Genomic DNA, 20,876 nt, shown 5'->3' on the forward strand with positions numbered 1-20,876 from the left:
TATGGTCTGGAATCAAGCCCTGACCATGCTGGTGCTGACTCCACAGGCCATGTACAACTGGCTATAGCATGAGAAGGAGGGAGAACCTCAGAGAACAGCGATCGGGTATGTGTTGACTGCCTGCTCCAGCTGAACAAGTTCTCAGGAGCAGTGGCCTCTCAACTCAGCTGGGTGGACCATGTACTTGGTTGAAAAAAAAGCCCTGTGGTTTACAAGATGTGCTTGCTAGTCTGCATTCTACCAGATGTACTTTGTAGCAATGGAATACGCTTGCAATGGAAACTCAGCATTACAAAATATTAATTTGGAATAAAGAAATAAATACATAAAAGGTTAGAATGAAAGTATTTTTTTGCCACTTCAGTAACCAGTTGGCTTCTTTCACCAAATTTCCAGAATCATGAGTGAACCAAAGAAAACATTATAAAGCAAAACATAATACTCAATTTACGTACTCATGAAATAAACACGCACGTATGGTCTAAATTATACCTGACCATATAGCCTTACCACTGGGTAAATTATCTTATGTAACATGTTAACAACTGGGGCTAATTTGAACAGTGTTTTATTGCGCAATATCCTCCGTTTTTGTTAAAGTGTTTTACTCCCCCCACCTCAAATGTCTCAACTCGACAGTAGGGGGAGGAGGAGGTGTGAACAGAACATAGCCAAAAGGCATGTGTTAAAAAAACTCATTCGGTTTTCTCCCTGCCTTGGCGCTATTGTTTCCCTCAAACATCTGACACTGGGCTGCGTTCCTGAACTGGCTCCCCTCTTCCGCAAGGAAGACTAACATGGGAGAGGGGATAAGAGGAGATGAGGGGGAGACGAAAGATGACACAATAAGAAGATTATCTCTGAGCACCGGCAAGCAGGATTGCACCCTAGTGCCCTGAGGGTATGGGTGTACAGGACGTAACACAGCACCCTGATACAGTTTTTTCACTCTCATGCCCTCACTGTTTGACCTCATTCTCTGCCTCCAGTAATTGTTATCAAGAGCTCAGTGTGTCCCCCTACCCTGCTCTTCCTGTTGACTCATGTTACACACATGTATCCATGACTCCTCCACCTGGAGCAATGACCCAGTGGAGCAGAAGACCACGTATGAAGCTGAGACACCAAAGAGTCAAGACTGAGAAATATGTGCAGGCCATGCAAGCCTAAGTCTGAGTCCAATGCTATACAGTATAAGTTAAAACAAGTCTTGAGGACAGTCAGAAAAATGACTGTTTTCTTAAGGTCACATGCTCCTCTATTGAAAAAAAAGAAGAAAAAAAGCTCCCAGCCAAATTCTGTGTTTGTTTCATCAGTGCCTGTTCTCTCTGACTCACAGAAGACAAGCTGGGAGCTGTGTGCTTTTAGTGATGTGTGCTATGTGCTAATCAGTGTTTGCTTAGACTGCCAGAGTACCAAAGTTATGAAGGGAGTACTACACTTACATTTTGCAATGACTAAAATGAAAAGAAGACAATAACAAGGGGGTGTCTGGAACAGAAATTATTCATTGAGGGCTTACTGTTTTTTGAAAGCTTGGCTACCATTAATTGTATGACATGTATTTCTAATAGCAAATATAGAAACTCAAAAAACAATCACTTGAAAAATAGATCTAGTAAGAGAGAAATCCTGCACTGAAGACAGGATGTTTTACAACCATTAAACAACCTAAGAAGATGATGACGACAAAGAAGATAGCTTCTTCAGCTATCTTGTTCTTTTTCATCGTCTTCTTCTTAGGTGGTTTAATGGTTGTAAAACAAGCTTATTGGTGCATTACAACCACCGACTAGACTGGAGTGTCTGGAGTAGATTTGGCAGAAAAAAACAAAATTCTTTCAACTAGACCAGTTTCCTTTAGTTGATGGTGTAACAAAACATTTATATATTATTATTATTATTATTATTATTATTGTTATTATTATTATTATTATTTACTGTTCCAATCTTCACGGCATCATTTACCTTGTAATAATATAGTTCTACTGTTTTTGGCTACAAAGTTACAGTGTATGCAATTTCCTGTAGGATGCATGCCCATTTTATGCAAACTATAGTTAAGTTTTGTATGACCAATTCTTAAATGAGTAATGTATCTGCTTGTACTTGGTTTATGTGACGTTGTTCTGTTGTAAACTCAGTGGCATTGTAAATGAGAGTCTCTTCCCTAAATACATCTCTGAGATTTAAATAATGGTTGAATTAATGTTTTCTACCTTCCGATTACAGCCCCCCATTCTCCCAGCAACAAGGTGTTTTATTCCATACAAGGGTCTAGCTGTTTCACCATCATTCCAGTATTCTTGCAGATTTTGTGCATGTGAAATTTAATATAAACATCGGACTAAGCTTTACTTAGTCGAACTTGTAAGTCTAGGTTTTGGAGTCTTAGAGTCCGTCTGACTAGTATATCTACTTTCATTTCACTCTACACCAACATGGGCAGGTACCCAGAAGATAAATGCATATGCAACTTATTTGGGTCTATATAATATATCGAAAATATCAAGCAAATATCCTGCCTGCATGGGCATTTGCCAGATCTAAGGCTAGACAATGCAGAGAATCTGTCAGAGTCAATTACTGCACTGTTTATTCTGTCTTCTTATACCCACTTCAGAGCTACAGTTATTGCCAGCGGCTCAGCAGTATATGCAGTACAGCCAGGTGATCCGATACCCGCTTCTTTATGGCTGAGTTATGTAGAGGAATAACTACTGCAGCACCTGCTCACCCAGAAACAGGATCCTTAGGCCCGTCTGTGAATAATAGTTAAAATATCTGAGTAGAGTTGGTCAATATATCTCTGAATTATAGTACAAACAGGTAGGAAACTGGATTTTTCTTTCAATTTCTGTTGTAAACTGAAGTCTATGCTTGGTATTGGGAGAAACCAGGGAGGAATTGTAGAAACTGGAACTGTAGGCATATTCTGTACATTCAGCAATCATACGTTTTCCTACTTTGGCATCCCCTACCCGCCCAAATAGCCTTAGTGGGGTGCGAATGTCCGTGCCCCTGCAGATTAACCCATTATGCATGCATTAGTTTGACTCACCTGATTCGTAGGCACTTCTCCCATTTCAACCTAGATTGCTATTACTGGGGATGTCTTAAATGAACCACTGCAGATTCTAAGAGCTTGAGCTTGTAAGGTATCTAATGTCCTGTGGTTAGTTTCTGCTGCTGACATATACACTATCGATCCGTAGTCCAAAACTGATCTCAAGAGTGCCCAGTATATATGTAGCAGAGATGTTCTATTTGCTCCCCATTCCGATCCTGTATACAGTATATTGATAACCTTCTTACATTTATTTTATTTTAATTTATATGTCCATTCCAAGTGAACTTTTCATCAAACCAGACTCCAAGAAATATAACCGCTTTCCCTCGCTCTAATGGTTGTCCATACATTTTTAAGGAGATATGTCTGTGATGTCTTGAAAAACATATCACTTGTATTTTTGCCATTGATAATTTAAACCCCCCATTTGTTTTCCCATTTCTCTACCTGGTCAACTGCATCTTGCATTTTCTTTATCACATAAGGGACATTTTCATCTTATCCAGAGATCCTTATCATCATTATACTCCGGTTTCCTCCGACGGTCCAAAGACATGCAGGTAGGTTAATTGAAGACTCTAAATTGCCCCTAGGTATGAGTATGTGACTGAATTGTGTATGTGCCTTGCGATGGACTGGCGAACTGCCCAGGGTGTATTCCTGTCTCTTGCCCCAATGCATGCTGGGATAGGCACCAGCACCTCCCACAATCCTGACCAGGAATAAGTTACACTGTACTGTTATATCTTGTGCCTCTACCATTATTAATACATACTAACCATTGAGCATCTATAAATTCCTCAATAACTAAACACTTGTATCTTTTTTATAGCTCCCCCATAATGTACTATGTGCATTAAAATTCCCACACCGTGTAACATTTCCTTATATCACTCCCCCTACAGTTTCATATATCACGATTCAATCTATTACATGGGTTGTAATATTTTTTTTCTAGACTATCCCTCCCCGTGCTTTAATCATTATTGCTTCATGTTCTTTTCCTATATTGACTACCTTATAAGTCAATCATTTTTTATGAATGTAGCAACTCCTCCTCCTTTCCCTGATACAAATTTCTTGAATTCCTGCCCGTTAGCTATTAAACTTATTGCATTCCATTGAAAGGTGATTAAAATCATTAAGATAAGCAATCCCATGACAGTGAGCTATGATTATCTCAATTCAGAATGTCCTTCACTGTTTCCCAGTGAAATCCTGTGACTCCAAGCTGATTTCATATAACCGTAATGCTTCCAGTTTTACTTGTTGACCACGTCTACCATAAACAACACAAATTAATTATTGTCCACAGTTAGTGTTTCACCCTTCACCTTATCACAACCATTTTCCTACACTATTAATCATGACACCCGTTCGTTTAGCATCTTCAGATACCTTCTTCACCGAACAACCTTAACTTTCTGCACGTCCGTTGCTCTCATACTGACCTCGCATCCACGATAAGCAGTTATGTTCTCCTCCACAGTTGGAACATTTCAACTTTGCTCCCTCTGCACATTTTCCATATTCATGTTCCCCGGCGCATCACCAACATCTTTGTTTGCCCTTATATATTGCCACAACATGTCCACATATCCACACATCTAAGGTCAGACATCGCAGTTCATTTACCTTATGTATACTCGAAACCTTTCCTTATCAAAGTTGATCATTACTGATAAGCTATCGTATTTCACTCCATTTCTCACTGTCGTCAGATGTTAAGCCTATATTACTTTTGCATTGGTCACATTGTCTTTAATTTCATCTATTGGTACATCTGTAATAACTGCTCTAACAAACTTTCTTTCGCCAAACTTTGAACAGTGTACATTCTTGCTGTCTATCTTATTCTTCCTTAATGTTTTTTCTTGGTGTCTACCATCTCTACATATAATCAGCAAAGATCAATCTCTTCAGGCCCATCTCCCCAACTCGAAGCTATAGCGACATCTCGTGATGTTTCGAACGAGTGCATGTATATTTCTGCTGTCAAAGATAGGTGACGCGCTATCCACAATGACAACCATTGAGCCATGAACTCATGTGACACACTGGTCATGTGATCACCGTGAACAGGAACTGAAGAGGCAAAATAGGTAGGCTATGTGGAAATGAGGCTAGTTGATCAATGCCTTATGATTCATTTTATGTTTAAAACTTGGGAGTTGTACAATGAATATATTTGGTCTAATCTAATATCTAACGGACGTGTATTTGCAGCTGATTTTACAAGCAACGTGGATTCATTACTGCTTTGCCTGACGATGGAATGAGGACTTGCCTTTTGCGTTGATGCGTCCGGTTCATCTATTTTCTCCCACAAAAAATAATTCGGTATTTTAAAATGTTCTTATCGTTCGGCGAAATATATATTCATGTACAACCAAATTGATTGGTGTAGGCTACTGCCATTTAGAACGAGGCATTGCGTAATGCTACAATGTACCATTAGCGGGCAACCGCTGACATCTCTGCAAATGTTTTGCAAGAGTTAGCTGGTCATCAATACTCCAAACTAAAAACGCATTTAAAACATTATTCCGTACATTGTTCAGAATTATGTTATGCCGTATAAGTAAATCTCTGACTTCCAAACAAGTTTCCGGCTGTTGTGAACTTCCCTTTTACACGAAGTGTCAAATTAGGGTTGAGAATCTGTTGTAATTATTGTTGCATCCAGGCGTGATGCAAGGATTTTTTGTTGTACCCCGCATACTAGCTAGGTCTATAATTGTAGTAGCCAAGTTATCAAGCTGTAATGTAATATTAGAATTCAGAAAACACTAAATTTTTTACAGTTAGTCTACATCCAATAATGTCAGTCTCCGTTTATCTGTCTTCTCAACACAATATATTGTGCATTATGACAAACAGTTCAGCGCAATCATTTTTAATCGTGTCAGTCCCCCTTGTGAGTAAAACCTTTGTGAATGAGGAAGCATTTCTATTAATAGGATTGTATACATTGTGTATCCTGTCCAAACTAACAATCCGCACAATTTCAAATATTCTTTGTTGAATAATAGGCTACTCACTAGGAAGTAGCCTGTGTCTCGAAGCAAAAATGTGGTTGAAAACTCGCATGTTGGGGCTATGTGATGAAAGCAGACTGGAGTGACTGATCGTGGGCTGTTTTGATGCGCTTTCATTAAGCCGATGTCCTCTGATTTGTTTTGATATAGGAGCTTGTCCTCCTGCTACATTACACCTCCACCTATAAGGTGAGATGCATTTGTAGTAAGGACACATTTTCCGCTGCAGATGCTGCACAGTACACCGTTATGCCCCGATTAAATATTTACATTTGCGTGTGTAATTCTCCCCCTAGTTTTAGTACAGCTTAGGCAGCGCTGTCATAATGTCATAGCAGTATGAAACGTGCAATTGTAACATTTGTAACGTGAAATATCATTGCATAATACACTACACTTGACAATGTAGACGTGACAGTATCGAAGTTTATTAGCAAGTTACCTTGAATTCCCTTTCTGTTGTTAGGACCGGAGCTCATTTTGGATGAGGTTCCGCTCTGCCAACAACTCCTCACTTCTCCAATCGGCGCCCGACAGAGTCAGAGAGGCGCACCACCCAGCTCCTGGGATTCTTAAGGTTCGCTTGGGAGCCTCGTGTCGTTTGCCGACATGGTGGACTTTCTAGCGGAGAATAATTTGTGCGGCCAGGCTATCCTCAGGATTGTGTCCCGGGGAAATGCCATCATTGCAGAACTCCTGCGTCTCTCCGAGTTTATTCCGGCCGTATTCAGGCTCAAAGACAAGAGTGATCAACAGAAATATGGAGACATTATCTGCGACTTCAGTTACTTTAAGGTGAATAGCACAATGGAATTTTTAAAAAATTTTATTAAGACATTAGTATTTACTGGTACTTATACATGGTCATTTTGTGGGTTTCTGCCTTTCAGGGCCAAGAATACTATGAGAGCAAGTTAGAAGCCAAGCCAGAGCTTCAGGATCTGGACGAGGAGTTCCGGGAAAATAACATTGAAATACTGTCACGATTCTACCTGGCATTTGAAAGTGTCCACAAGTACATTGTGGATCTAATAAGGTAATTAAATGTGTGTTGTACGTAATTTAATAATAATTTAATCAATAACCATGACCGTATCGAAAATAATAATAGCTTTATTGGTACTGGTTAAACAAATAGAGCAGTCTAACTGTTATGAAAGTAAGGGAATGACAAAAGAAGGCAAAAAAGTGAACATAAGATGTGAGACAAAAAATGTACTGTACTGATAAATAAATAAAAAACCAGTGAAATATGCATGAAGTTCTATAAAATTATAATAAATACAGCGATTACTCTTTGGTAAAAGTCATAGTAAAAACATACTCAAGGATTGAATCCGTTATGTATTGTGGTAAAAGAGTTCCATAATTTTGGTGCATAAAACCAGAAGGCAGCTTTCCCTCAACGTTTAGTTTTATCGGTATGGCTTTGTGATAGTTCATTACTCAACTTACTGAGTCAGTGTCACTCACACCTGTTATATTTTTTCTTTCAGGTATCTGGATGACCTTAACGAGGGAGTATATATTCAGCAGACTTTGGAGACTGTACTATTAAATGAAGATGGGAAACAGCTCTTGGTAATTGTGTTACTTTATAAGCAGCTGAATTTCACCTCAGATTAATGATATCTGTGGTACTTGTATGTATCAATTTGTTCATCCCGAAAAGACACATTGAAACACTGGAAATCTGTCATTATGTGCCCCTCTAACCACAGTGTGAAGCTCTGTATCTCTATGGAGTCATGCTGTTGGTCATTGACCAAAAGATTGAAGGGGAAGTCAGAGAACGAATGTTGGTGTCTTATTATAGATACAGGTGAGGCTTTTTGTTATACTTCTGTTGTCACCATTATATTGCTCCTCATTATTTTGTGTTGCTGAAAGGCATTCATTATGTAACAGATACATTTGGCTTCCACATGTACCCTTTGGGGTAGATATTTGAGTAAAATTAATTCAATCCATAATGAATGACTGTCAGCACATAAGTATTATTACAACAGCTTCACTGCATTCATTCATAGAGAAAATGTTGACTTGGCTTGATTGACAGTGCTGCTCGCTCCTCGGCGGACTCCAACCTGGACGACATCTGCAAGCTCCTGCGTAGCACAGGCTACTCAAGCCAACCAGGGGCCAAGCGTCCCCCTAACTACCCTGAGAGTTACTTTCAGAGAGTGCCTATCAGCCCCACATTTGTCAGCATGGTCATTGGACGCCTCCGCTCTGATGACATCTATAACCAGGCAAGAGCACCGGCGACCACAGGCCTGACCCAGGCCCCAGCTCTAATGCTATCCTAGACTTTGACCACTCCGCCAACTTTCTCCTTGACAATCAACAAAACCCCTAATGCCACCCAGGACCCTGGCCCTGACCGAAACTATACATTTGACCTTGATACAGAATCCATCCCTTAGCCTAGCCTTGACCTCTACACCCACAAAGAGATTTCCCATATTTGCAGTCATTTAGGCAAGACTTGGTGTGGTACATTTTTGATTGACATGAATTAATCAAAGTATCTGTCCTTGCTCCAAATTAATGAAACCTTAGTCTTGATTGCTGCATGCTTAAGTGGAAATTCTGGACATTTTGAAAGCACAAGGAACACTAACTAGAACACACAAATAATAACATGTACCACAGAGAAATGTCTACTGTATGCTTGGATCGTGAAGTATGGCTCTTTTAGATACAAAAGTAGAGGGAAGGTCTGCAGAACTAATATAATTGAATATAAGCTCATGGTTTGATTAGAGTGAGTCGTGTGACGTTTGACAGGGATGTGTGCTCAGTGTATCTCTGCGTCTGGCAGGTGTCTGCGTATCCACTGCCTGAGCACCGCAGCACTGCTCTGGCCAACCAGGCAGCCATGCTGTACGTGTGCCTCTTCTTCACTCCCTCCATCCTGCTCACTCAGCAGGCAAAGATGAGGGAGATTGTGGACAAGTACTTTCCTGATAACTGGGTGAGAAAAAAAACATCACATAGACTTACACTTGGAGTAGACATTGACCATAGATGTTTTTTTTCAACCTGGGTCTTCTTCTCTTAGATTTTTCCATCATCCCTATCGGTTCTGGTAGTATTTTACACACCTGCTTCTTTGTTTTTTTTGTTGTTTTTGGCTGGATCGCAACAGCAGGCCCAGCCCTACAAACACGAATGTCTGTGACTGACTGACTGACTGAGTGAGTGAAGTTACACCATTGGTCAGCCGAGTTATGAAGTTACACCATTGGTCGGCTGGATCACGTGAGTTAGGTCCAGCCATATGCTAGGTTTTAACCTGGTCTTGTTTTTCTCCATGTCAGTAGCTTCACAGTGCCATCAATGGGCATTATCAAGATGCAGGTTCAGTTTAGCTCAAACAAGTCCAGTTTATCTAACCCTCCTTTTTTGGAGTAAAAACTTGAAATTTGTGAAAGTTTAAATTTATTTTCTGAAATAAAAGTAAAAATAATTTTCAAAAAAAAAGTTTTAACTTGCGGAATTGACCTACTGTCTCTAGACTATTCTGTGCACACAAAAATGTATTGTTTACAAGGGTGGCTCACCTATAAGATAATGTGGAAAATCCGAATCCTAAACCTCTTGCAATGGCTGATTATTCATTGGATTATTACAAAGATGTTGTGGAGTCTCTTCACATTGATTTCAGCCCATACTTATTTGAACAGGAATACACAGAAAAAGAGCTGAAGTTAATTTGTGTGCGTGTGGAATAGTTAAGTATAGTGGGTCAATTCTGCTGATTGAAACAGAATTATTTTTGTTTTTAATTTTGCTAAATAAATTTCAACTTTCACATTCATTTTCACTTCCAAATAAGAGGTTTAGATAAACTGGACTTGAACTTGCATCTTGATATGTCCCATAGACGTTGTTGTGAAGCTGTTACATGGAGAACCCCCCCCCCCCCCAAAAAAAAAAAAAAAACTCAACAATGAAGCCAGTGAGTAAAATACTACAAGAACCAATATGAATGATGGAAAAATGCTTTGAAAATAAGGTTGACCCAGGTTGAAAAAACCTTTCAGTTCATATTGGTAGCTATTGGTACTGTGGCTTATATGGTGAAGGCATTTCCATTGACCACAGGTTGATGCAAGTTATAGACTATGTCATTAGCTGACCATTGCAATGAGTCCACAGCAGTGGTTAGCTGCCAGTTCAGTTAGCTATTCCCGGTGTGAGTAGGGCAGTGTCTGTGGTTGCTCAGATTACAGATGAGTTGTTTTCAGTGATGAGGGTTGTTGCTTTCCTCTTATGAGTGGAAAATGTTGCTCAGTGCAAGCGTAGCAGAGGCTTGCAGTTTACAAAGGCATAGTTAAATTGGTGATTCCAAAATGGGATTCCACCACAAAAAAAAAAAAAACGAAATCACTGTTTTTCCCCAGACGTTTAAGTTGTATTAAACTAAATTGGCGTAATTTACTTTAGCAAGGTCTCTTCAGTTGTTAACATTGCTTTTGTACTCTAAACTACTCTTCGCTAACACATTAGGTCATCAGCATCTACATGGGGATCACTGTGAACCTGGTGGAGGCTTGGGAGCCTTACAAAGCAGCCAAGATCGCACTTAATTACACGCTGGACACAGCCAACATCAAAGAGCAGGTATGCGGTGCGCCGCCACAGTATTCATATATTCATATTCATTTTGGGTGGTGGTGACACCTCCCTCTACAGTGACCCTGCCCCCGCTGCCCCTGTAACTCCGCCTCCTCCACGTGTAAGTGCCTCACCCGCCCTTATCTCCGCCCCCACAGGCCAGTCGGTACGCGGCCAGCCTGGACACCCTGAGGCCGCAGGTGCAGCAGCTCCTGAAGGAGGGCTTTCTGCGGGAGGAGATCGTCCTGGACAACATTCCCAAGCTGCTCAACTGCCTGCGGGATTGCAACGTGGCCATCCGCTGGCTGATGCTCCACAACGCCGAGTCCGGTAAGGAGGATTCACACACCACACGCTCATCTGAAGACCACACTGCTTACTGACCGCGTGTCATGGCTCGCTTGGGAACGCACTGCAATAAATGGGAACGCAGTGCAATAAATTTTGTCCCTGAGTAGTACCTGCAGGAAATACTGATCTACTAGGGGGTAGCCCCAGTAGACATGGAATCAATTAGTCCGGTATAATAACTTAATTTAAGATACCATAGGGCTCAAGGAGTTGAGAGCAAAAACTTCTTTGATCACGATTTGATCAGGCTTTGCAAATCACTGGCATTTTAATTTTTGGGCATGCTTGGTTTTGGTGGCTCTTGTTGATGTTTTGCTTTATATAGCTGGAGGAATTTCCCTTATCGCCTTATCGGAAATTTTGAATTCCCGTCAACCCTCTGTGTACTGTGTTATGTTTCAGTCTATGATCCAAACAACAAGAGGCTGCGTCAGATCAAAGACCAGGTGATCAACGACTCCAAGTACAACCCCAAGATCCTCTTCCAGCTGCTGCTGGACACTGCTCAGTTTGAGTTCATTCTGAAAGAGGTGAGTGAGCCCAGCAGTCCAAATACTAAAGTGCATTTTAAGTAAGTGAATCAAAAGGGAGGAAGAAAATGTGGGCTGGATGTACTGGCCATTTATGAATGTGCCCTGACTTTGGGACATTGACTTAAGAATACTTTCTTTCACATATACCACCAATATTAACTTCATTTGCGATCAGATGGTGTTTACTGGGGCTGATTTAAAAAGAGGACCAATAATCAAATTAGCATTGGTTGTGATGTGATCTTGGAATCTAGCAGCACCTCCCTTGGCCTGTATACATGTAACAAAACAATAAAACAGGGAGCCAGCTATAGTTCAGTGGGGGGTCCTACATTACATATGTTGATGGCAGTAAAACGGATTGCATTTTGACAGACAAATTTTTCATGTCTAATTTTGCACCCAAATCATATTTCAGAATGGGAAATGGCTGAATGCCACCTGTGATATGTGAAGCAAGCACTTTTCTGTGGTTTTGATTTCAGACACCTGATAACTTCCAGGTTTCCAGGAGACTTAAAATAAATCTCCCGTCACATATTAAATAATAAATGGAAACTGTGAGCTAAGCCCCCTCAGGCGTACTTATTATGCGCATTACGTGGTTCAAAGCAAAAGGTGGCGCTGGGAAATATGTGCCCTTTCTGAATCACACGTCTGTGTCTTTCTTCCAGATGTTCAAACAGATGTTGTCCGAAAAGCAGCTGAAATGGGAGAGCTATAAGAGGGAGGGCTCAGAGAGGATGATGGAGCTGGCTGAGGTCTTCTCCGGGGTCAAACCCCTCACCAGGGTGGAGAAAAATGGTAAAAAATTCCTAAATACTGCCACTTCCATGGTCAGGCCTAGTTTAGCCTTGGACTCTCCACAGCTGAACCAAGAACTTCAACCAAATCTCCTATTTAGGGGTGCACTGTAATATCGGGGCAATATTCGTATTGGCCATTTTTGTTAAAAATAAACTTATAAGTATCAGCCCAGTATAATGGACCAATATGATGATGCAACATACATGCATCAGAGCTGAGTAGGCTTATCATAGTTATTTGGACCTCATTTATATATTATTTATATACTTTATTATATATTTATATACTTATTTATATCAGCCAAACCCACAAGCAAAGCTAGATACTCAGCTCTCTAGACTCATGCCCTTTGCTGAATAATAAAGTAAGCTGTAAGTAAGTTGAAGTATTTTGTTATACAAATAACATTTGAGTTGATCATCAGTCTGTATGGTGCATGTGATCCACAGAGAACCTGCAGGCCTGGTTCAGGGAGATCTCCAAGCAGATCCATTCCCTGAACTATGAGGACTCCACCGCAGCCGGGAGGAAGACGGTGCAGCTGATTCAGGCCCTGGTGGAGGTAAGGGTCGCTCAACTCAAACAGCAACCCTTTAAGAGAAAACACACCTTTGAGAAGAGAAAGTACTAGAACACTACTTTGCTTTTGGGTTTTTTAAATTAAAATGAAAAAACAAAAAAAATAAAAAAGGGTGGTCTTTGGAGTAAAGGTCTTTTTAATATTTGAAGCTGTGACCAAAACATTCTGAAGAAAGCCAAGGCATTCCTTTTTGTGAAAATTGAGTTTTACTATTTATCTACCCAGTTCATCTTGTTATTGACATTTTTGGGTCATTCTTTCTGCTTTTTGTGCAGGTGCAAGAGTTCCACCAGCTAGAGTCCAACTTGCAGGTGTGCCAGTTCCTGGCTGACACCCGGAAGTTTCTACACCAGATGATTCGCACCATCAACATCAAGGAGGAGGTGCTGATCACCATGCAGATTGTAGGGGACCTGTCCTATGCCTGGCAGCTGATTGACAGGTAACTGCCACCGGATTCACCTGGTCAATGGCGGTCGAGACATGGTTGTTTAGCCTTGACAAGCTGCCTGATGTACAACATAAATACTCAACCAGTACAGTGGAGCATCAGTCATACGTACAGTAGCATTGCATTGTGGGTTTGACAGCACAGCACTCCAGAGTTGTAGCTCAGATTTTTTCTGACACTGAGCCGTCGCCATTTTATGACACTATTTTACTTTCATTTGTAGCTTCACATCTATCATGCAGGAGAGTATCAGAGCTAGCCCATCAATGGTGACAAAACTGCGAGCAACTTTCCTGAAGGTAAACAATAGAATCGATTACATAATTATTATTTTTGCTATTCAACTGATCAGTAGACAGGCTTATCCAGGGTCACCCTGCATCCATAATTTGTTATAAGACACTTCCAAATGGCATTTCGGTTTCTGTATTCTACGTATTGGTCTGCACATTACTGTAAATTTCATTCATGGAAATATGTAAACAGGTATACATGAACACCTGTTCTGTAGTTCGTCTGCTGTAATTCTCTACAGTATATTGTGTTGAATAGTGAGAAACTGTTGAACTATTGCTTCTTGTGTTCACTGTGGTGTGCTGTATACATTGACGCCATTTTCCCTGTGAGCAGCTGGCCTCTGCACTGGACCTGCCCCTCCTGCGTATCAACCAGGCTAACAGCCCAGACCTGCTCAGCGTCTCCCAGTTCTACTCTGGCGAACTGGTGGCGTACGTGAGGAAGGTGAAAAATTTGCGTCAAAGAGGGACGGAGTGTGGTGTTGCATGAATCACATTTTTTATACCGTATGTAATACAGAGTTTGTTCCCATTTATGTTCCTCCGCAGGTGCTGCAGATCATTCCAGAGAGCATGTTCACCTCCCTGGCCAAAATCATCAAACTGCAGATCCATGACATCATGGAGGTGCCCACCCGGCTGGACAAGGACAAGCTGAAGGACTACGCCCAGCTGGGAGCACGATATGAGGTGGGGACGGGGCCTTCCTAAGAGAATTGCCGCGATAATGGCTTTTGACGATGGAAGAATTGTCTAATTAGCTAACGGGGTTAGCTAACTGTTGATCACATTAACATTCACTTCATCACATGGCTGATCGAAAACATCAGCAAAATATTTTTGAGTAACACAGTGGATAAAAATGGCAAAATATCGTCTTCACAGTTCCCCTATTGCAGTCTTTATTTACCTGTGTGCATAATCAGTTACCAGGTTCACCGCTTAAAAACAACAGCGCTCAAGGAAATCATAAAAACCCTCTAAAATATTGCACTTCAGAAGCTCTGACTTTAGAGACGTTTGACCATGTTTAATACGCTGGTGCAATTCCTAATAATGTGACAATAAATCAAATGCTTTTCCAGAAGCTTTTCCCGGTCCATTAGTTGGAAGTAATGGAGCCGTCGGTGTTGAAGTTGTTGTTGTTGATGTCATGATTCTCGTAATATAGCTAATAATAGGTATGATCTCTCTGGCCAGCTTGCCAAATGGAATCTCTAGACCAGTGTCTACAGGGTGGCAGGACACTCTAAGGCCTCTCATCTGCTTCCTATAGTGTATTCAAAACCTCTGATAAAATCTCCTCCCTCTTTTCTCAAAGGTTGCCAAACTCACCCATGCCATTTCAATTTTCACGGAGGGAATCCTGATGATGAAGACCACACTTGTTGGGATCATCAAGGTAAATTAAAAAACACAAGCCAGTTATCTTTCTTACTGTTGCAATACTTTCATATCAGTTTACCTAGTTTTTATGCTAAACTTTTGTTTAAAGTGATGGAAATGTACCTGTTTGTTTATGCTTGGACACAAATAAACAGAAATATGTGTAGGAAAGGGAAATTAGTTTTCATAACTGGCTACTGTGTCAGTTGCAGTTACGATTCAGCAAAAATAAACAGGATTTCCTACATAAATTCATCATTACCTGCTTGTGCAGAGTCTTAGCCCCACAGAATTGTTTCCTTTAGAAATGACTTCATACCCATGGTGGTGTTCTGTGTGCTTTAGGTGGATCCTAAGCAGCTCCTGGAGGATGGCATCCGGAAGGAGCTGGTTAGGAGGGTGGCCTATGCCCTCCACAAGGGCTTGATCTTCAACCCCAAAGCCAAGGTGAAACCTTGTTTTTGCATTTTAATTAAAGTCTTTTTCACATCATCAAGATGGCCAGTATTTTTATGGTAACACTCCTCTGCCTTTTTTTCCAGACCAGCGAGCTGATGCCAAAATTGAAAGAGATGGCGGCCACCATGGATGGCTTCTACCGCTCCTTTGAGTACATCCAGGACTACGTCAGCATCTACGGGCTGAAGATCTGGCAGGAGGAGGTGTCCCGCATCATCAACTACAACGTAGAGCAGGAGTGCAACAGCTTCCTCAGGACAAAGGTCAGTCAGATGTTCCACTTTTAAGTGGCATGATGTGGTGCATCTGTGTAAAGCATGGGGGGAGGGACTTTCAGTCTGCAAAGAATACCATACCTCATTGCACAATCTCAGCTTTTTCAAAGTTCTGCACTGGAACTGTAGCTGGTGTGTTAAAAGTAACAACAGCACAGATAGCTGGTGTCAGTCACATACTTTGTTGAATCACTTTGTGCCAGTTTGTGCTTATTTGAGAATATAATCGGATTACTCCCTATTTCCAGATCCAAGATTGGCAGAGCGTGTACCAGTCCACCCACATCCCTATTCCCAAATACCCCTCTGTGGACGAGTCTGCCACCTTCATCGGGCGTCTCTGTAGAGAGATCCTGAGGATCACTGACCCCAAGTGAGTCTCTGCAGGCGGGAGGGTTGAGCCAGGTTGGGAAGGCCCTGTGCTTCTGCAGCCTCATTGCTTCAGTCCTCCAGCAGCAAGATGCAAATAAGGCCTCCCAACTTGTCGTTAGTCTCTGTTACTTGAATCAATCACAGCTATGTCACAGTCAATTACCTTGTTCAGAAGGTATTAAAAAGAGTGACTGCAGGGATGCTTGGTCAATTGAATGTGAATTGAAGGCAAGAAAATTGAACTGCAGAAGATGCGGTAGTTTCTTCAGAAAATGCCTTTAGCATCAGTTGCTCCAGTAACAATTCAGCTTAAGGCTCCTAAGTGGTTCAGCTGCAGGTTTGATCTTTGAAAATGTCAGTCGCTGACTATAAATTGTAATTTGGTTAAATTTATTTAAATGAAATTGTTGTTTGGCTCCATCCTTGTTTCAGAGTCACATGCTACATTGATCAGATGAACACGTGGTACGACATGAAAGCACACCAGGAAGTGACGAACAACAGGCTGTTCTCTGAGATTCAGGACACACTGGGGACCTTTGGACTGAATGGTCTCGACCGCCTTCTCTGTTTCATGATAGTAAAGGAGTTGCAGGTAACTGATTTTAGATTTTTGTCTTTCAGTGCATTTACATTCACAGAACCCCCTGGACAGAACTACACAGACATGCTGATTTGAACTGTAAGCAGCTTGTATTTTAGGCTGGATATTTAAGCACACTATATATTTTGTGTTGTCAAGGTGCGCCCCACAGTCTGGTATTGAGTCCTGACTATGACTGTGGACAGCAGCCTCACAGGAGATTGCACAGTTGTCCTGAGTGTGTACCCCTGGGTCTATTGGACAGTACTCTTCCAATGCAGAGACCGCTCGAATTGCAGAGTGAAAAAAATGGTGGCTGTGTTGCTATTGTTGCTGCATGATTTAAAAAATAATGTTGCATTTATGGGTTGGGCCTAAGAACACCACTGGGCATGAGACAAGAAAATAGTGGATAAAAGTGTATTATCTACATGTCTGAATATTCTGGACTTCAGCTTTGTGGTGGATGTGCATACTGTAGTTTATGAAAATACAATTACTGTAATGCATTAACTGACATTTGAAACGATGCTGGTTTTTCTGTGTGATCTTTTCACTGGCAGAACTTTCTGACTGTGCTGCAGAAGGCCATTCTCAAAGACAAAGCTGTGGTCGATGTTTTCAAAGCCCTGTTGAATACTGTGAATCCAGTGAAAGGAATTGTGGGTGAGTTCAGTGAACCTTCAGTGAGGTTGTTGTGTTTGCAGACGGGGTGGACGTTGTGTAATGTTACTACATGTTTTTTCCATTTCAAGCAAATGCCAGTAAGGTCTACACCAATGCAGTTGCCAAAACGCAAAAAATCTGGCCGACTTATTTGGACGCAATTCTGAAGGTATTGTGACCCTTCTCTTTCTCTGTTAAAGTACAATCTTTGTAAGCTTGGCTCGGAAGTTATCAAAGCAGAGTTAAGCCAGTTATTCCTCTCACCACAGCAATGTCTTGCATTAAATATACCTATTCTCTAAATGCCTCAGGTTGGACAGATGCAGATTCTGAGGCAACAGATTGCCAACGAGTTGAACTACTCCTGCAAGTTTGATTCAAAACACCTTGCCGCTGCTCTAGACAACTTGAACAAGTCAGTCTTATTTCCATGCTCTGCCTCTTGTTCTTTTAATATTCACTAATACCTACTATATAGAAACCCACAAATAACACCATATTACAACAGGTCTTTGCTAGCTGACATTGAAGCACACTACCAGGACCCCTCCTTGCCCTATCCCAAAGAGGACAACACCCTCCTGTACGAGATCACCGCTTACCTAGAGGCCGCTGGAATCCACAACCCTCTGAATAAGGTCAGTCTTCTTCCTGCCAGCTTTCGTTTTCAATTTGTCTTTGGAGTTAACCAAAACTAGACTCAAAAACACCTTTTCAGGCAGGTCCTGATCTCTTATATCTCAAACCACTTCAGGTTAATAGCAGCTTTGGAACCAAAGGTTTACAGTTACAGCTGCAGTTATACCACTTTCTTTGTTTATCACTTTGATGTAAGAGCCTTTTATTTTTATTGTTGTATCGATTGATACTAAGGGCACTGTGTCAAATAGAGTGCAGTCTGCTTCTAAGTGTACTGAGGGCAGGAATAGCCCAGATACAGTGAAGAAAATGCCTAGGAGCGAATTGTTCCTATTCAGATGCAGCCCGAATACTGTGTTTGAAAATAATTTGATTTGGTTCAGAGAAAACATTAAATATTCATAGAATGTACAATTTATTTATGCTGCATAATAATTTATTTTTAATTATTTTGCTTCCAGCATAATACATGAGCTAATAAATGGCATTTTAATTTAACATTTTTAAATTTTATTTTAATTTTATTCTGCAGCATAACGTAGCTAATTTCTCACTGTTTCATATAAAATGTTCAAGCAAACAAGCTTGCATAAAACCAGTCTCTTTTTCAACATAGCAATAGCAACCAAAAGAAAGCTTCTTCCTGCTGACCTAAAAATGTCTGCTTGAATCGGATGCCAGTCTTAAAATGAGCTGAAGTAAAGGCTCTGAGACTCAGAGCATCCTGCAGTCTGGAGTCACAGCTTATTTCGATCCTAAAATCAGATGAGGTTAAAATAAGACAATTTATGTTTTAGTTGAGTGGACTCAACATATTGCTGATATATTTTTTCCTAAGTTTAGATTCAAAATCATGTCTGCAAGGAAATTTTTCCTAAACAATTTACACAATATTATTTTTCTGTGCAGTACTATAACTGAATGAATGAAACATTTAATTTATATAGCACTTTTCCAGACACACAAAGTGCTTACTGTGATGAGGGGGAACTCACCTCACCCACCACCTATGTGTAGCACGGAAGCCATTTTGAGCCACAATGCTCATCACACATTAGCTGAGGTTGAGTGGGAGAGAACCATTTTTAGCCAATTAAATCAGGGGGTGATTAGGTGACAGGTTGAGAGAGCCAGGTTGGGAGTTTAGCCAGGACACCAGGGAACCCCCTGCTCTTTGCGGTTTGTGATGAGTGATGACTGGTAGGACGTTAGCTCTGCCACCCCGGAGGATGGTGGAGGAATCCCCTTCAGAGGGCTCCACACTGAACTCTGCGCTTTGTGTCTGTCCTTTCACTTGCAGATCTATATCACAACCAAACGGCTACCTTACTTCCCCATCGTGAACTTCCTCTTCCTCATCGCTCAGCTGCCCAAACTGCAGTACAGCAAAAACCAAGGTAAAGCTCCATCCTGTTCCATGAGAAGAACATTTTCCTGCCATATTTTGTGACGGTACACTAGAGAATTTAACGTTTTTTTCTTATCCTGTTCAGGAATGACCTGCAGAAAGGCCACTGACCCTGTGGACTGGCCTCCCCTGGTGCTCGGCCTGCTGACCTTGCTCAAGCAGTTCCACTCCAGATACACAGAGCAATTCCTGGCTCTGATTGGCCAGTTCATTCGCTCTGTCATGGAGCAGTGCACCAGGTACATTACCTTGGCTCAGCTGCTGGCTCTCAGTGCTGTGGCAGGTGTGACCCACCAGTCATGTGATCTTTGTGCAGCATGGTCACAACGTGAGGTTATTTTAGAGAGAATCGGCTCCTTGCAAAAAGGATACATCCCCATTTTCATGTTTCTACAGCTACTAATGATTTTCATGTCATTTCATTATTCATTGGATTTTTTCCTCCCTTGAAGTCCAACTTAACAGACACAGTTGTTCTTCAAACTTTGTCTTTTCTGGGGGGTGGTTTTGCTTTAATTTGTGATGCCAGTTAAATTTGTTGCTATAATAGCCTATAATAGCAATGTCAGTGGTGAAAAAGGCTTTCTTATTTTATATTCATCAATAAATGGAGTTTATATAATCTTTACAGTCAGCGTATTCCAGAGATGCCCTCCGATGTGGTAGGAGCATTGATGTTCCTGGAGGATTATGTGCACTACACAAAACTTCCTCGCAAGGTGAGACTAAACCAGCGCTCCTCAAAATGTTTCCCTGAAGATTTTTTATTTATTTTTTATTTTTTACAAGCATGTTGTGTTTTCTGTTTTTCACCTCAGGTTGCCGAAGCCCACGTGCCAAGTTTCATCTTCGATGAGTTTAGGACAGTCCTGTGATGTGTGGAGGATGAATGGAATTTGAACGGTTCCTCTTTTTCTGAAGACAAGTTCAGCATCCATAATTTAGCCTTCAATGTCTGAATGCACTAATTCAATTAATAAAAAAGTTTCAATTTTTTAAACATGTTTGGAATATATTACTATAGGCTCATGTGCAGTAATATGTCACTTTGTATGTGTCTGTTAATCAATTAAATGGAAATAATTTTCTGAATAAATCCCATTATAACTACTGTTGTAAATTGTCCCCCTTTGATAACTGATGAGGGTTTATAACTAACTGAGATTTTACTGGTGAAACATGACGCAGGCAATAAAGTGCACAACCACTAACTGTGGTGGTAATGTATAATTCAACAATGTAACTGATGGTCATGCTTATTTCGTACAGCTAATAAATTATAAAGTTTAGCAGTGAAAAGTGTGTCTATAAAATCGGGAGGACTTTTATATGTAACTAC

At 41.0% G+C, this 20,876-nt stretch overlaps 1 protein-coding gene across 4 annotated transcripts; it reads left to right on the forward strand.

Annotated features, from left to right (window-relative positions):
• The first annotated feature begins 5,080 nt into the window (after positions 1 to 5,080).
• Positions 5,081 to 20,648, forward strand: washc5 (WASH complex subunit 5). Of its 4 annotated transcripts, XM_064340149.1 has the most exons (30): positions 5,179 to 5,410; positions 6,259 to 6,297; positions 6,575 to 6,903; positions 6,999 to 7,144; positions 7,605 to 7,689; positions 7,830 to 7,930; positions 8,168 to 8,360; positions 8,933 to 9,085; positions 10,624 to 10,737; positions 10,890 to 11,061; positions 11,485 to 11,612; positions 12,290 to 12,419; positions 12,872 to 12,984; positions 13,278 to 13,444; positions 13,677 to 13,752; positions 14,084 to 14,194; positions 14,299 to 14,439; positions 15,071 to 15,151; positions 15,481 to 15,582; positions 15,678 to 15,857; positions 16,118 to 16,242; positions 16,674 to 16,836; positions 17,388 to 17,490; positions 17,580 to 17,659; positions 17,802 to 17,905; positions 17,999 to 18,128; positions 19,430 to 19,526; positions 19,623 to 19,776; positions 20,169 to 20,256; positions 20,356 to 20,648. In XM_064340149.1, exons 3-30 carry the CDS (start codon positions 6,718 to 6,720, stop codon positions 20,410 to 20,412), a joined length of 3,480 nt encoding a protein of 1,159 aa, XP_064196219.1. In that variant the 5' UTR covers positions 5,179 to 5,410; positions 6,259 to 6,297; positions 6,575 to 6,717; the 3' UTR covers positions 20,413 to 20,648. The 4 variants fall into 4 exon arrangements, with proteins under 4 accessions (XP_064196229.1, XP_064196219.1, XP_064196211.1 ...); XM_064340159.1 differs by lacking the exons at positions 5,179 to 5,410; positions 6,259 to 6,297 and adding an exon at positions 5,081 to 5,172; XM_064340141.1 differs by lacking the exon at positions 6,259 to 6,297.
• Positions 20,649 to 20,876: the final 228 nt, after the last annotated feature.

The sequence above is a fragment of the Anguilla rostrata genome, chromosome 1, assembly GCF_018555375.3.
Source record: "Anguilla rostrata isolate EN2019 chromosome 1, ASM1855537v3, whole genome shotgun sequence".
NCBI lineage: Eukaryota > Metazoa > Chordata > Actinopteri > Anguilliformes > Anguillidae > Anguilla > Anguilla rostrata.